The sequence below is a fragment of the Eupeodes corollae genome, chromosome 1 (genome assembly GCF_945859685.1).
Source record: "Eupeodes corollae chromosome 1, idEupCoro1.1, whole genome shotgun sequence".
Classification (NCBI taxonomy): Eukaryota; Metazoa; Arthropoda; class Insecta; order Diptera; family Syrphidae; genus Eupeodes; species Eupeodes corollae.
This window is the reverse complement of record NC_079147.1, coordinates 147529858-147546631: the sequence shown is the minus strand read 5'-3', so window position 1 is coordinate 147546631 and position 16774 is coordinate 147529858. Positions and strand designations below refer to the sequence as shown.

Below are 16774 nucleotides of genomic sequence, written 5' to 3'. Positions count from 1 at the left end.
GTAAGTAAGTTTTATAGGTACCTACCTACCTCCCTCTCTGCCCAAATTAAATACCGGTGTGCTGTGCGTGTGATATCATAATTATTGTTAAGTAATAATATTATCATCTATCAATGAAGAAGCTATTACCACTTTATATGTACGGAACGGAATGACTCGTGTGAGTCAGAGTGTCTGCCTGAAATTATATTTTATTCGTTTAATTGATATAAGCAATAAAATTATTCTACTACCTACTTCGACATTATTTCATTTTTTTTTTTCTTTTCATCATTAGTTGATTTTGTTTAGGTTAATATTAAATGAAATAAATAATTCTAACTCAGAGTTCTCTTGGTATTCGTCTAAGGCAGTCGTTTAAAATATATTTTTGCGGTTAATTTGGCTTTTATCTTTTTTAAATATTCACAGTGAGTATTTTGTTTTTATTTTTCTTATCAGTTGAGATGAGGTCAATTTGTGCGCACGAGATTTTTGTTATTGAAAATAAAGTCAAAAGTTCATCATTATTGGAAATTATGCAATAAAATAATTGAGGCGAAAATTTGGAGATCACAATTAAAAAAGTTTCGTATAATTCATCGTGTTATTTCCTTTGATCTATTTAAGTATTTTAGTTCGTTTCTAAATGACTTGTTATCATTCATAAAACTGTGTTTTGTTCTTCAAGTTAAGGGTTAAGGCTAATCTCAGGAACTACTTTACCGATTTGAAAAATTCTTTCAGTGTTAGATAGCACAATTACTGAGGCAGGCTTTCAACTATAAAACATCACGCTAAGACTGATACAAAACACGCCAAATTTTTGTTTCCCTTTTGAAAGCTCTCATTGCGGTAAGAGTTTTGCTAAAATAATGTATGACAGAATTATACTCTTTAAATAGTTCTAAAAAAAAGTTCACGACAAAATACAGTAAACCCAAAAAAGTGGTACAGTTGCAGTTAAAAAATTAAATACTTACCAAAAACGAGGTTTTTATTTAAACCTCCAGATTAAGTTAAATACATTATTTTAAATAAATTTGTTTAATAATTAAGAAATTCAACAAATAAAGTCCATGTTATAAAACCAAAAAAAAAAAAACTTATACAACAATTCAATTAAAAAAAAACATCATTTCGAATAAGCAACCAGAGCATTGATTTTCTTGCGCTCTACGTGACCCAATCATCTTAGTCGTTGGACTTTTACTCTTCAGGCCAAGCCTACGTCACTGTACAGCCCGTACAGTTCGTCGTTCCATCTTCTCCTCCACTCCCCTTCGATGCATACGGGACCGTAGATCACACTTCATCCGCTTTTGTCATGGTATATGCTTCTGCACCGTATAGCAGGACGGGGATGATAAGGGTCTTATAAAGCAACACTTTGGTCCTTCGAGAGAGGACTTTACCACTAAATTGCTTTCTTAGTCCAAAGAAACAGCGGTTAGCAAGAGTTATTCTGCGTTTGATCTCAGCGCTAGTGTTGTTTTCTGCGTTTACAGCGGAGCCTCGGTAGACGAAGTCCTTGACTACCTCAAAGTTACGTCTGTCGATTGTGACGTTTTGACCAAAACGTCGGTGTTGTATGTCCTTTCTAGACGAAAGCATGTACTTTGTTTTGCCCTCATTAACCGTTAAACCCATTTTTGCCGCCTCTGCCTCAATACTCACAAAAGCCTCATTGACATCACGCTGAGTTCTTCCGATTATGTCAATGTCATCAGCATATGCCAGTAATTGGACAGACTTTTGAAAGATAGTGCCTCTAGTGTTGACGTGTGAGCACTGCACTATTCTTCAAGCACGATGTTAAAAAAATCGCATGACAGTGTATCACCTTGTCTAAAAGATGTGCAATTGGGTTTAAATCTCGACTTTGATGCGGACATATGTACTACTTTCTAACGTTATATAAATTTGTTGGGTTATTGTCATAAACGAAACTGAAATTATCTCCAAGATCAAATTTCGTTGCTGTGTTGTTGTGGTTTACAGATTATTTTCCAAGATGTTCAAGTAGTCAAGTTTATTCACTGTCCCTCCAACAAGTTGAATATTTCAAACTCCATTTGAAACCATATCGCACCGCACACCATGTCTAACAGTGCAATTTACATAATGCTTCGGATCCCACGCTGTAACCCTTATTCTCCAAACCAAAAATCACAAGATCTCGGTGACCAATTATGGTCAATTTTTACAAGAAAGAAAAAAACGGTTATCAAACGGTCCAAATCAATATCTTGAAATTCCAGCCATAAAAAATCATTAATCTTAGTTCGGTAGCACGATCTATTCAACATAACATTTTATTTTTCAAAAACCTTCTATAGTTAAATTTTTGTGTTCAATGAATAAAATACCGACATTTTATTTTTTCGTACATTTTATTGAATTTATAGAAAACAAAAAACCAAACATTCGTAAAATTTCAATGACTAAGTACAAAGTCATCATTTTTCCCTTAAACAAAAAAAATAAATCACTTTTAAACAAAATGATCGAAGGGTAACTGTGCTCTTAAAAACAAATAATATTATTTAAATTAGGCCGTAGCAGTTTTTGAACACAAACATGCTTTTTAAATTAATCAACCAAAACCATAATAAATATTGAAGAACTCTCCAACTACCATGATGAAATAAACTAAAAGACTTAAAATATTCAAGCATTTTGTTCAATTGGGTTTTTCATCCTGGGTTAGTGAGTAATCCCGTGTGGACGACATGTGGCTTGCATTAGGTGTGCCCGGCCGCTTAGGATTAGCGAAGTTCGGCTAAAAAATGAATCTCAATACGGCCGAAGTCTGACCCAAGTGTAGATTGAGTTAATGGGCATTCCTTGGAGCACGAGTATTGCGGTTGAACTGTTTAAAGGCATACAACTGATGTTTTGGTAGCCAATAATTTTAAAGCTCTTCGTTTCCAAAAGGCTTAAGTAAGTTTCTAGAGCACCAGCCCAGAGTTGTGAGTTGTTCTCAAGTTTTGGATGTACGTATATAGATGGGCCAGTTCAGAGGGAGATCAACATTTTTGTATATGGGATGCACATTCGGAGAATGTCAAAATGTTCAGCTTCATTGATGCAAGTGCCAGCCAATGATAATGACAAGTGGGGTTTTATTGCTTTAACAAGACAACATTGGGTTTTCAAAACATTCAATTCCACCGGATTTCTTATTCATCTTACAACGAGCCACATCCGAAGAAGAGGGATGTGAATATGAAAAACTAGAAGAACTATCGTTAGCATAATAATTCATATTTTTGGATTAGAAGTTGGAGACAGGAGGTCAATAATAGAAATAAGACAGAGTGTCGGAGACAAAGCAGAGCCATGAGGTACACCATTTAGATTGGGGTTTTCAGACTTATATATCCATTCAGGATGACATCTAGGACGCTCAAGAAGGTAATTTATAATCCAACGAAGGAGGGAATTATCTAAACCGAAGCCCTCCGGGCTGTTGAAATATCAAGTGTAATAATTGACCTTGAAAAAATGGACGTAAGTGCAATCGGTCGATAACTTGAGGGGGACGACGATTCGCCTTTTTTGGATATAGGCTAGATAAATGCTGTTTTTTGAGCTGTAGGATATATGAAAGATGTTCTGAAGTGGTTTTTTCCAGACTTAAAGAATACCTTTTGGGAACAATAGTTGGGATACCCTCCGGGCCAGCGGTTTTGTGAATGGTGCGATCTTTATGGAGAATGCAATTTCAAAAAGGTTTAAGAAAAAGCGATGCACATTTATGCGACTTCTTCAAAATCGTTTTGGAAAGAATTGTGCAAAACTCATCCCTAACACTAGAGACGCAACCTTCCAAAGGTCCAACCAATTACTCGGATACCCCAATGATATTGGTCTAATTAAAAGATCAAAGCATGATGTCAGTGCCGCTTTTTGTGCATTGCAACTAAAGCGGAAAAGACGAGATTATGGTCAATGCTATCATCAACAAAATGTCACCATGGGCAGCTATAACTTTGAGGTAGTTAAGTACTTTGTCTACCCAGACTCCGCTATATAGATAACGACACCGAAATCAAACGCAGAATAATTCTTCGAAATCACTGCTTTTTTGTCTTAAAGGCTATTGAGTAATAAAGTCGAGCATATAAAGTCACCATCCATAAGAAATTTATCATCGCGGTTCTCATTTATGGCGGTGAGGCTTGGACCTCGTCAAAGCAAGATAAGAACATCTTAGGATGCTTTGAGAAAAAAAACCTTCGGGCGGTTTTTGGTACCGTTCTCATTTATGACGCTGCGGCTTTGACCTCGTCAAAGCAAGATAAGAGCATCTAAGGACGCTTTAAAAGAAAAATCATCGGGTGGTTATTGGTCCCGCCTGAATAAATGGAAAGTGGAAAGCGAAACTGATTTGGTGATGATTATCTGATCTGAGATGGCTGGGTCATGCAAAGCAAATGGACATTAACGCTCTAGTCCGGAAGGGCTATTAATCCAATCCGAATGGACGGAGCAGCAAAGGAAGACTCAGGCGCGACGCAGTGGGGTCACGCAGGTGCGAGAGGACCTCAAACAACTTGGCATACGAAACTGGAGACAGATAGTTAAGGACCGATCTGGCTGTAGACGCATGTTGGTTGAGGCCCAAGTCCGTCCAAAATTGTAGTGCCACCTTAAATAAGTAAGTAAGTAAAGTCAGAGTAATCAGTTACTGCATTTTCAATTTTGAATTGCAGTGTTTAAGAAACTAGTTATGCTATAAAGTTGCAATTTGGTAATGTATTTTCCTAACTAAATTTGAAGCTCCCGACTTTATTGCTTCTGAAATTAGAGTGGATAAAAAATCAATAGAGTTGTGCAGAAACATATTGCCTTTGAAAAGGAAACGTATGTAGCTCTTAAAATAATTCGGCCCGCAAAACTGTTCGTCAAGCTCCGACTTTTTAGCTCAAATAGTGTATACATTTAATATATACCAAAAATTGCTTAGTTCCTGTATTTTTTTTCCATTTCTGCCGCTTTCCAAACTTGAAAAAGGTAAAAGAAAATTCGTTGTACCTTTTAAAAAGCTTTATTACTACATGTTGCATATACAGCTTTTCAAAAGTTATAATTTTCAGAGATATTATGAGATTTTGTTTAGTTTCAAAATCTCTTCTCAAAACTCTCTGCTCTCTGTTTTGCAAGGAGTTCATACAAACAGCGCCACGGCGGCGGCGGTAGCCACCCTAAAGCCAACAGGATGTCTACAGGTGGCATCTTAACATTCTTTAGCTGATGGTTGATGGTGTTATAGGTAGGTTAATCCTTTACATATTTCAAAGGCGGAAGAACGAGAATACGGAAACATTTTGTTGGTAGTGGTGGTAGTATAGAAAATGTTTGAGGTTGAGCAGGACCTGTGAAATCTCAGAGATTCAGTCGTTTCTCTATCACTTTTTGGACAAGTTCTATATGCACGTTCTTTGGTAGAGCTCGTGGTTCGCTACAAATTTTCAATGCAAGCTCCTCACCTGGAGCTTTTTATTGTGCCAACTGCTATCATTCTTGCACTTATACCTTCCGTATTGTGTGTGTATATGTGATATTGAGTTCCAGGGAATTCTAGAGATTTGGTGGATTCAGTTTTAGTTGAATTCTTGAATATTTGCAGTGGTGTCGCGTGTGCTCCTCGAATTAAATCCAGTCTCAAATTTCCTGTATTCCTGCAACCATCTGGTGTTTTCTCATATCCTCTAATTAAAGTGTTTTATTTTCTATTCAATGCAAAGTTAATAAACGTGATTCAAATCCTTAAGTTGCTTGGAAAATAGATAAAAGATTAAAAAAAAAAACAAAAGTAGAAGCCTTCAAATTAACAAACATTAGGAAAGGAAAGGACACAGAAAATACATAAAGAAATGAAACTTCAAGTGTTAAAAGGGTAGGATATTGGATTTACGATTTTGCGCACAAATGCTCGCTAAAGATAAAGTGTATAAAAAACAAAAAAATAAATAAAAATAAAAATAAAAATAAGAAAACTACACACAATACAATTTGTTGTCATTTATAATTGCGGTACTACAATATACGCGCGCTTGTTTGTGATTGAGTGAGTGTTGGTGTTGGTGTTTCTTTGCAATACTGAGTCCTTTTTTTGTTTTTGCTTAATGGATGAAAACAATGTTTACTTCCGTTTGAAAACGTAATATCCTGCTCCAATTATTCCATATGCAAGCGGTCTTCATCTTGGGTAAAGTAATATACCTATTTTGTATTTCTTTTAACGTTGTTTTATATAAAGTTTGTATAGGACTCTGTATTCCAACAATGTTGTTTAAGTGATATCTCCTTATTTATGTAAATTTAGACAGGAAATGAAGCTTACATCATAGAGTCAGTTTCGAACACAATTTATATGGAAACCTATTCAATAATGCATTTATAATTTTAAGCAACCTTATATGGAGACAGGTTGGAATTGATTTGCGATTGATTATATTATTTTGATTGCCATACATTCATATTTTCCATTTTGATTGCAAACGGATTGCGTACTGCATTTATTGCGCTTTGTTTGCTTAAAAGAAGTTATACTTTACTATTCAAATAATGTTGAGACTTAAAACCTATACATATTAATCTTAATTGTACCTTACTCTAACGCTTAGTCGCTCAAAAAGTTCGTCGGAATCCTATGTGCAAATAATTATAGACGATTTCTCAATTTTATTTAATAAATTGAATGCTAACGCTAAGTTTGCAATATTTACTTAAATCTAAACATACAACTAACATACTTTCAACTACTTATAGCAAACAAATTAATTTTAAAGCTTGCAGATTAGCAGTTTAAGATTATCGGAGAGTTTTGTTAAATTTTCTGATTTATTTGATTGAGGACTGTTAGCGCCATAGCTCGATCTGCTAAAAATAGTTCTAAGCGGAAAGGTCTTTCTTAGTCTAGACTGACTCAAATTATAATTCAGTCGACAAAGAAAAGATGGACATGAAATCGTTACACCAGCTTTAAAGCAGAACTTCGAATACTTTCTGTGAACAAACAGATATTGACCTCCGATATCGAGGGAAGTCTTTGAGTGTAAGGCGAAAAACGACGACTACATTTGATAAACATACCTTGCATACTTTCTATTCTATCAATATGAATTGAAAAGTATACAATAGAAGCGTATTGAAGAATAAGCCTGACAAGAGAAACATACTTCTGTATAAAATATGGATTACGGCATTCTCGGGAAAATCTTTTAACGAAAATAAGTGTTTTGATAGATTTTCAACTTCCCATAGGAAGATATCGGTCCGATTTGATGAATTGGACATTTTAACATTCCTCCCTAGAGTCAAATAGAAGATTTTCGTTCGTACGTTCGTAGGACCGTTCGGGAAGGTTTTTTTTATCGTCCATAGCTTAAGAACCAGTAGAGATATCGACTTGAAATAAATTGTGTTATACAGATAATAATGCAAAATGTTGCAGAAAGAAAATGGAAAAAAATAATCGTCACCGCTAATATTTACGAACAAAAAATGATTTTATCTCCAAATTGATTGTATGTAACGTTTTATAACGTTTTTGTCATCTAGTACAATTTTGAAAAAAGTCGAATTGACAGTTTTTCTATAAAAAATAGAAACCTAAAAAAATTACTAAAAATTGGTTAAAATTGGTTTTCCACTCAAATATCTTTTCAAAAACTAGAGATATTGGCTTCAAATTAATTGTATCTTATAAAAAATATTGATTTTAATATTCAGTTAAATTTAATTAATAGTTTTAAAAACATTACTAAAAGTGGGTAAAAATTTACTTTCGACTCAAATATCTTTCCAAAAATTAAAGATATTGACTTCAAACTATTATCTCACAGAAAATATAACCGAATGTTAAAAACAACATTTCTTATAAAATAAAATTAGTTTTAAGGCATAATCTTAAATTTAGGCTTAAGCCTCGATTTTTACCAACTTTTAGTAATGTTTTGTTTAGGTTCTTATTTTTTGTAAAGAAACTATCAATTTAATGTTTCTCAAAATTTTACTAAATGTTGAAAACAATATTTTTTATAAGATAAAATTAATGTAAGGGCAATATCTCAATTTTTTGAAAAGATATTGAGTAAAAAATCAATCTTTACCAACATTTATTACATTTTTGTATGTTTTTATTTTTTGTAAGAAAATTGTCAATTCGGTTTTTTTTCTAAATGTAGACAACAATATTTTTTTATGAGATAAAATTAGTTTAAAGCCAATATCTCAAAGAAAAGATATTTGAGTCGAAAATCATTTTTACCAACTTTTAGTAATGCTTTGTTTAGGTTTTTATTTTTTATTAAAAAACTGTCATTTCGATTTTTCTCAAATTTTTACCAAATGTGAAAAACGCAATTCTTCGTTACAAAAAAATATTGTGCAGATAAAATTGTTTTTTGTTGGTTAGATATTCGAGCTGACATATATTTGTGTTTAGTTTTTTTGTTTAAAAAAAAAAACATTAATTGGATTTTTTCCCAAAAATATACTTGTCTCTAGCATTATTGGTTGGTGAGATATGTTGGGTTCACTAAAATGTTTCAAAATTTATTTGAAGTCGATATCGCTACTGGTTCTTGAGCTATGGATGACGAAACAAAATTTGTCGAGGGTACGTACACCGCACGCATAGACATCTCTCTAGAAATATTTAAATTTGATTCTAGGGACCTTGAAACGTCGAGAAATGTCAAAATTTTTAATTCGACAAAACGGAGGGATTACAATAACTTCCAATGGGAAATTAAAGAGATTTCATAAAATTGTAAAATTATTTTATCTAAACCCAAAATTTAATTTCAAATAATAAGTAAAACAGCTGAGTTGAGTTAACTTTTTTTACACATTAATTGAAATAGTAAGGGTGGTATGAGGATGGTGGCGAACTTTACGTCATTTTGTCTTGCTTTATTATTCAATACGTTTGTAATTTTTTAATTTATTTTTGAAATATTAAAATATTAGAACTAATACCTAGAAAAATAACTGAAAATGGTGGGGCATATAAATAAGTAGAAACACACATTTATATTATTTAATATTTGTGTAATTTATTATTTTTTTATTATTGTAATAATATTTTTTTTAATATTTCACTCAGGTTTTTTTCCAATAATTTAACAAGTAACCACGGCTATCAATTTCACACTGTGAATTTCTGGGCATAAAGATAAAAAACTCGCCACAAACTTTCTTTGGGATCAATTTCCTAACATTCTGAATTTATTGGAATACATTAAGAATGGTTGTTGATTTAAGTGACCTTTATATATATAGTTTTTTAATGTTATCAAATTGTAACCAATTTATTAATGCAAATATAGATTAATTGCCACACCTGATGATGTTCATAGACATGAACCAAACGTCGTGACAACATAAATAATTTTGTTTTCATTGACCTAAAGCCCGTCATTAACATTTTCATCACATTAAGAATGTTTCCAATTTTTTTTTCTGTTTTCGCAAATTCAAATTTACCGTAGATTGCTAGATTGACTTTTGAAATTGTCAAACACGTTTTTCTTAAACTCACTAGAAAATACTAGAAATAATGATTTTGAACGCGTTCCGAACCTTTAGACCGAAGACATAGGGTCATATTCATAGTTTATGATTGACATTCTAAATGTTATGGATCGAAATTTAGTGAAATGTTTGCTAATATCTGCGTGTTTCAAAGTCTTAGAACCACTAGCCCAACCACATAAAATTTCTCAACTAATAGCAAACAAAATAGCTTAAAGGCTTTCAAAGGTTTTGGCTCTCCAACGCAATTTATTTTGTTACCCACTGCAAGCCATTTTGTATTGGTTTAAGTGAAATTTTTCAAAATTGTAGTAGAATATCCCTAAAACTTGTTTCTAACTAAACAGAGCTGGCAAATTCTTTATGAATAGCAGCTGTGTCTAACCTATATGTTAAATTAAGACTCCAGTTCAAATAGACTCGGGTTTAATAAATAACTATGAATAATGAATATGCCCCATATTGTTTTGTGTCTTACATTAAGTCATGTTTAAATGCAGAAACTCATTCAAATGCATAAAAATATTGAATTTAGGAGACATCACGTAACTTTAATTATTAATTTGATTCTTGTTCGTGAAAATTAAGGAAAAAACGCTACAAAGGCAAACAGGGTTGCTGTTTTTGTTTTAAAATATTCTTGTGTCACAATTCAAGAGGTGAACAAAGTTAAGTTAAAAGATTTTTTTTAAATTTACAGTTAAAGCTAACATAAATGAACCGAACAATTTTTCGGTTTTTTATTATTTAAACAAAAGTGGCCGTGAGATCGTTTCCAAAAAGAAGACAACAAGGTAACTTTCTGTTTTCAATTTTTCATTTTCTCCCTCATCTCTGTATTAATAATAATACTTAGCTTCATAAAAAAAGTTAAAAACCCTTCATCTCCTACCTCAGTGTTGGAAAATAAAAATACTAAACATTTTAATTGTTAGTATTAATAAAAACAAGAAAAATATTTTTGTTTCTTTACCAAAAATACAGACATTTATTTTTCTGATTTAGCGTGTTTGTGTTTTGTGCACAATTTCTATCATCGTAGCAAATTTATTAAAATTTTTCGTTTAACATAGTTTAAGAATTTGTGTTAGGAATTAATTTTGTACTATTTCTGTTTTATCTTTTGAACAATAATGGATATTTGATTATATATTCTAATATTTAACCCCCAAAACCCCCTACCTGCGGTCGCCCCTGATTGGACTACTCCTTAAACACGAAAGCATTCCAATTCCAAGATTCCAACAGTTTTCTAAAAATACCCTATTTTATAGCTAAAATACAATAGAGGGGTTTTAGATTTATTTTATGCAGAAATTTAAGAAATTCCGGTGAAACGTAAATAATTTTTTTTTAATTAATAAATTCTCTCCTTGGTGTTATTTGTATTTATGCGAAAAAGGCTTAAACAATATAAAACATTAACGTTTTCGACACATCGTAAAATTTTAAGGTAAATCGAAGTAATGGTTTCTTTTACAATATAAAAACACTACTTCAAGTTGGTAAAAATTGATTCTCGATTCATTTTATACATAATAAATATTGTTTTTTTTATACAAATTAAAATCAATTACAAAAAAATTCTACACAAAATTGATAAAAACTGATGTTCGATTCTCGATATTACGTGAACAAATGAAAGTATTGACTTCAAAATGATCTTATATTGCGCTCTTGTTATCGAAAATCCATTCTGTATTTTTATATATAAGAAATAAAAACTTTAAAAAAATGATACTAAGATTGGTACAAAATTGTTTTCGACTTAAAATATCGTTAGATATCACACATACTTGATCATATGCAAAATATTGTTGCTTACATTTAATTATTTTTTTAGAAGAATTAAATCGACAAACTTGTCTTACAAAACACGAAAACCTACAAAAACAAGAACTAAAACTGATAAGAAATGGTTTTCGACTCAATTATTATGGTAAAGAAAGATATGGACTTCAAATTTGTGTATCGCTCACAAAATAATGTTTTTAACAGTTTCTTTTTTTTCTCAAAATGAAACCTTTTATTAGAAAACCTAATGTCGATGGAAATAAAAATAGGTGCAAATTGTCTAATTATTTTTTTTTCAAAGTTTTTCAAGTTATGCACTCTTTCCTCAAAAGAAAATATCGACACGACATAAGAAATAAACCCCCAAAAACAACAAAAGTGACATCTAAGTAAAACTAGCTTGGGAAATTGAAATAATAAACTTTTCATATCTATTAATTTAATAAATGAGGTTTGAATCTTTCCAGAATTTTTCCTCTCTCCAATTTCTACTACTTACTAAATATTGTTTCATTAAATAATTTTTGAGGTAATATTTTTTTTGTCCGTATGTCCGTACTTCCGTACGTTCGCGACGTTTTTTTCGTCCTCCATAGCTCAAGAACCAGAAGAGATATCAACTTCACAAATAAATTTTGTTATACAGATAATAAGGAAGAAAGGGCTCTCAAGAAAATTGCGTGGGTGTTTTTTTTACCATAGCAGTTTGAAAAAAAGGTGAAAATTTTGGTTAACCCTAAATATCTTACGAACCAAAAACGCTAGAGACTTGAATTAAATTTTATATAATATATTGTAACGTGATACCAAAATGGTTTTTTTTTAACGTTTTTTGTTATAAATCAATAAAACTGAAAAAAAAATTTGTCACCTCCAAAATTTTAAGTTTGAAATATGATTTCATCTCTAAAACAATTTTGTGCAACGAAGAATAATGTTTTTGACATCTGACAAAATTTTGAGAAAAATCGAATCGACAGTTTTTTTTATAAAAAATAAAAATCTAAAAAAAAATATATAAAAGTTGGTAAAAATTGATTTTCGACTCAAATATCTTTTCAAAACTTTGAGATATTGGCTTAGATTTACTTTTATCTTTCAAAAAATCTTGTTGTCAACATTCAGTTAAAGTTTGAAAAAATCGAATTGACAGTTTTTTTGACAAAAAAATAAAAACCGAAAAAAAATTAACAGAAGTTGGTAAAAAATGATTTTCGACTCAAATATCTTTTTAAAAATTTGAGATAATAGCTTGTATCAAATTTTTTCCTATAAGAAATATTGTTTTCAACATTAGGACAAATTTTGAGCAAAATCGAATTGACAGATTTTTTTACAAAAAATAAAAACCTACAAAAAAAATTTATAAAAGTTGGTAAAAATTGATTTTCGACTCAAATATCTTTTCAAAAATTTGAAACATTGGCTTCAAACTAATTTTATCTAACAAGAAATATTGTTCTCAACATTCGATACAATTTTGAAAAAAATCGGATCGACAGTCTTTTTACAAAAAATTAAAAACCTAAACAAATTTAACAAAAGTTGGTAAAAATTTTCTTTCGAATCAAATATCTTTTCAAAAATTAAAAATATTGGCTTCAAACTTATTTTATTTCACAGAAAATATTGTTTTCGATATGCAGTAATTTGTACATAAAAATCCAACAGTCCGTTTTTTCATAAAAAATAAAAAAAATAGTACGCAAATTTGGTAAAAATTGATACGAGTACATATAGACAAATCGACAGACGGGATGGTAAGTTATCAGTGTGGGTCGCATCCCAGCCTCTTTTTTCTTTTGTTTAATTCCTATAGTAAAAAAACCACCAACTCTTTCAAAAGTCCCTATCTGTATCTTTCAGTGTTATTATCGTTAAAACAAAATTTAGTTGAAGTCGATATCTCTACTAGGCCCTGAGAAATAAATATCGAAAAATTGTTTCTGAAACTTACGAACGTAAAGACATCTTTTAAAAATCTTTGATATGAGTTTGAATCTTTGAATTTTGAGTTGTATTGTATGTTGGACACTACGCTACAATCACTGCCACTATAAATGAAACTTTGGAAATTGATCAGTAGTAGTTAAATCCCTATTCGCAGCAGAATTTCACTTTACCTGTTTCATTTTGTTTATATAAATTTCTACTGTTCTACGGATGAAGTTTCCAAAAAAACACGGGTTATGTTTTGAAATCTCAGTGAACTAATCGCCATTAAATCCATTTTTTTGTGATTTTTTTTAAATAGCATAATTAAATAATTTTGAAAGAAATTGCTTCAGAAAGTTGTCATCAATCTTAATTTTCTTTCAAATGAGGTTTCATTTTTATATTAAATAAAAAGAAATTTTTTTTTAACAGAAATTAATGGACGTTTCTTTCGTTGTAAGGAAGAAAGTATTTTATTAATAATAACAGGGCCAAACCATTTATTTTGTATTAAATTTATTTGTATTGAATTTAAACAATTTCAATGTGTTGCTATTCAAAACGAATTTTTTTTTACTTTTGTTAACCCACATTTTTATTCCAAAACTCAAATATTGCACATAACGAAATTTGTATTAAACGATGTTACACTTTCTAATATTTGTCTTCTATTCTCATCTTTAAATTTCTGTAATTTAAGAAAACGACGTCAATTTTAAGACTTTAAACTATTTTGTCATCAAAAGTAAAAGCTCTAAAAGAGTACAACTTCCAGATATGGCATAAACATATGTACAGATATAAAAAAGGTTCACTTTTTAAAAAATGCATTTTCCAGCATCTAATTGTATTTTGTTGTTTGAGTTATATTTTCCTAACATACAAATTTTAATAATAAAAATTATACGACATAAATATTTTATTTTTTTTTCAGTCAACTATAACCAAAATATAAGTTTCGAAAACACAGTCACTACCTGTGGATTAAAATGAATGACGAAGATATTTACGAAGTGAAAAAGACATGGGAAATACCGATGGAAAATCCCGATGAGTCGGGACAAGCGATTTTGATTGAATTTTTCACCCAATTTCCGTCCAATCAACAAAAATTCGAACAATTTAGAGAAGTACCAGTAGTTCAACTAAAGGTCAGACATTTTAATATTAATTTAATGCAATTTTTTAAATTTACAAAACATAAATTATTTCATAGGATAACGCTAAGTTCAAATCTCATGCGGCACGGATAGTTAGGCTATTTGACGACTCCATCAACGCTCTGGGAACAGACTATGCAGATTCTGCTATTCAAGAATTATGGAAAAATACAGCGAAATCTCATTTTCGAAGAAATATTTCAAAACAATCTTTCAATGTAAGTTTCATTCTGAAAACAAGAAAACAAAATCAAATATTTGTATTTATTTATTTAGGAGCTCAAAGGCGTCATTTTACAAGTCCTTAAAGCTGCATGCAACCTCAACGATAGACAAGTTGAAGCTTGGACAAAACTAATGGACCACGTTTATGATATTGTTTTCAAAACATTGGACGAGCTAGCTTCGAGTAATCAGTAAGCAACGATAATTTTTGTATTTGTTTTATTTTTGAATATTTTAATTTTTCGGTTACGGACTTAAAATTAAAATTGATGTACAACCAAATTCGTCAAACAAATACTCGTATGTGAAACAGTGAATAGTTAATAATTATTATAATATAATTGTTAGATCATCGTTTAACTTTTTGTAAATGTGGAAAATACACATAATAATTTGATTGATTGATATTGGAATTAATATGTAACTTTTTAATAAACAAAATAGATTTATATGAAAACATACCAACCGAATAAAAAATAAACAAATAAATAAAAAAGGAAAAAGTATGAACAAAAATAAAACAGTTTTAAAGTATATAGGGGTTTCAATGGTGTTCTTTTGCAAACTATCCTCCTCGTTCGTGTCTTGTATTTAGTTTTACCTCAAAATGCTTATTAACACAAAGAAAAATGTAAAATAAAAACAAAACTAAAATTGTTTATGTAAAATGTGTTATTTTTTATTGAGAGAAATATATATATATACTTATATACAATAACGTATGTACGTACTAAATGAAGCAGTTTGATGTGTTTTATTTTTAAGGAATCAATAAACCAGAAAAAGAGGGTATTGAAGGTAGTTTCTAATTTCAGGCTATCAATAACTATATTTGAAAAGCGACAATTGGTTACCAAGTTATGATTACAATCAAGGATTGAAATAAGTTTAGCTTAGTAAGTACTCCAAAAATATTCCTTATCAAGTTAAATTCAGAAGATCCCCAGGGTTGTCATTTAGGACTTTTACTTTTTACCTTAGATATTAATAATGTAGCAGTTTGTGTACCATACAGTCACATTTTAATCTATGAGGATAGTAACAATAACAATCCTTTACATTTTCATGATGATATTATTAAGAATTGGCTAAACCTTATCTCCATTAAGTGTCAGATAAAGATTTTCTCTAAAATACGAACTCCTAGTTTGATCGATCTTATAAACATCCCAGTTTATTGCATTCAAAGTTTTTAAAAATCTTAGAAGTCTTTTTAATTTTAATCTGGATTTCACGGAAAATATTAATTCGATCGTTAGTAAAGTCAACTCTATGTAAGGATTTGTTGAACTTAAGTCTAAGGAATTTAGAGATACTTGTGTTAATTTCGTTATACAGTTGTAGAACACTTTGGTCCACCCCCATCTTGAATACGAATCTCAGGAATTAAATCCTACGAGATACATAACAGTAGGATATAGTCTGTTCAACGCAACTTTATTCCTTCGTCTGAAGAGGGCCACCATGGTTTGATCCCTAACAACCTCTCTCCTTATGAACATCGGGTAAGGCTTCTTCAAATGCCGCCTCTATCAGAAGGTAGGGTAAATGATAATATTGTCTTTCGTTATCAATTTTTAACTGGTGTAATTAATTCACCTAATTTATTGAATTCTATACATTTTAACTTTCTTAGAGACAACCGTAATACGCCGTAGTTTAAAATTAATGGTTATTTTCCAAAACCTCAATATTTATGGTCTGCTTAAGTCACTCGCATCACAAAACAACCTTATCTCAACGCAAACAAATTAGTCCCGCTGAGACGTTTTGTCACGAATAATTAAAAGTTAAACCGTTTTTATAATTCACTTAAAGATCTGAAGGTTTATCAAAATTAGTCACCGAGATTTTGTGATTTAACACCAAAGTTAAACAACACTTTTCTACCAAAAAAATAAATAATGAATTAATATAATAAGCTAAAAATGTATACAAAAACCGAATTCGAAAACTAGCAGATATTCTAAGCGAAAACCACGGACGTCTTTATGTCAAAGACGATTATAGTTAAACCGACAGAATGGCAAGTTCGAATGCTTTGGGGAATATATAACTTGTGTTGGGAAGGCTTGTAAGTTTATGGAGATGGAATTATTAGATCTAAATTGTTGACAGAAAAATTTGTTATT

At 30.7% G+C, this 16774-nt stretch overlaps 1 protein-coding gene across 2 annotated transcripts; it reads left to right on the top strand.

The window, feature by feature from the left end:
- Positions 1-316: 316 nt before the first annotated feature.
- On the top strand, positions 317-15381 carry LOC129941916 (cytoglobin-1). Of its 2 annotated transcripts, none has more exons than XM_056050684.1 (4): positions 317-410; positions 14192-14408; positions 14474-14635; positions 14694-15381. In XM_056050684.1, the coding sequence occupies exons 2-4, from the start codon at positions 14247-14249 to the stop codon at positions 14835-14837; spliced, it is 468 nt and encodes a 155-aa protein (XP_055906659.1). In that variant the 5' UTR covers positions 317-410; positions 14192-14246; the 3' UTR covers positions 14838-15381. The 2 variants fall into 2 exon arrangements, with proteins under 2 accessions (XP_055906659.1, XP_055906660.1); XM_056050685.1 differs by lacking the exon at positions 317-410 and adding an exon at positions 5434-6196.
- The last annotated feature ends 1393 nt before the right edge of the window (positions 15382-16774 follow it).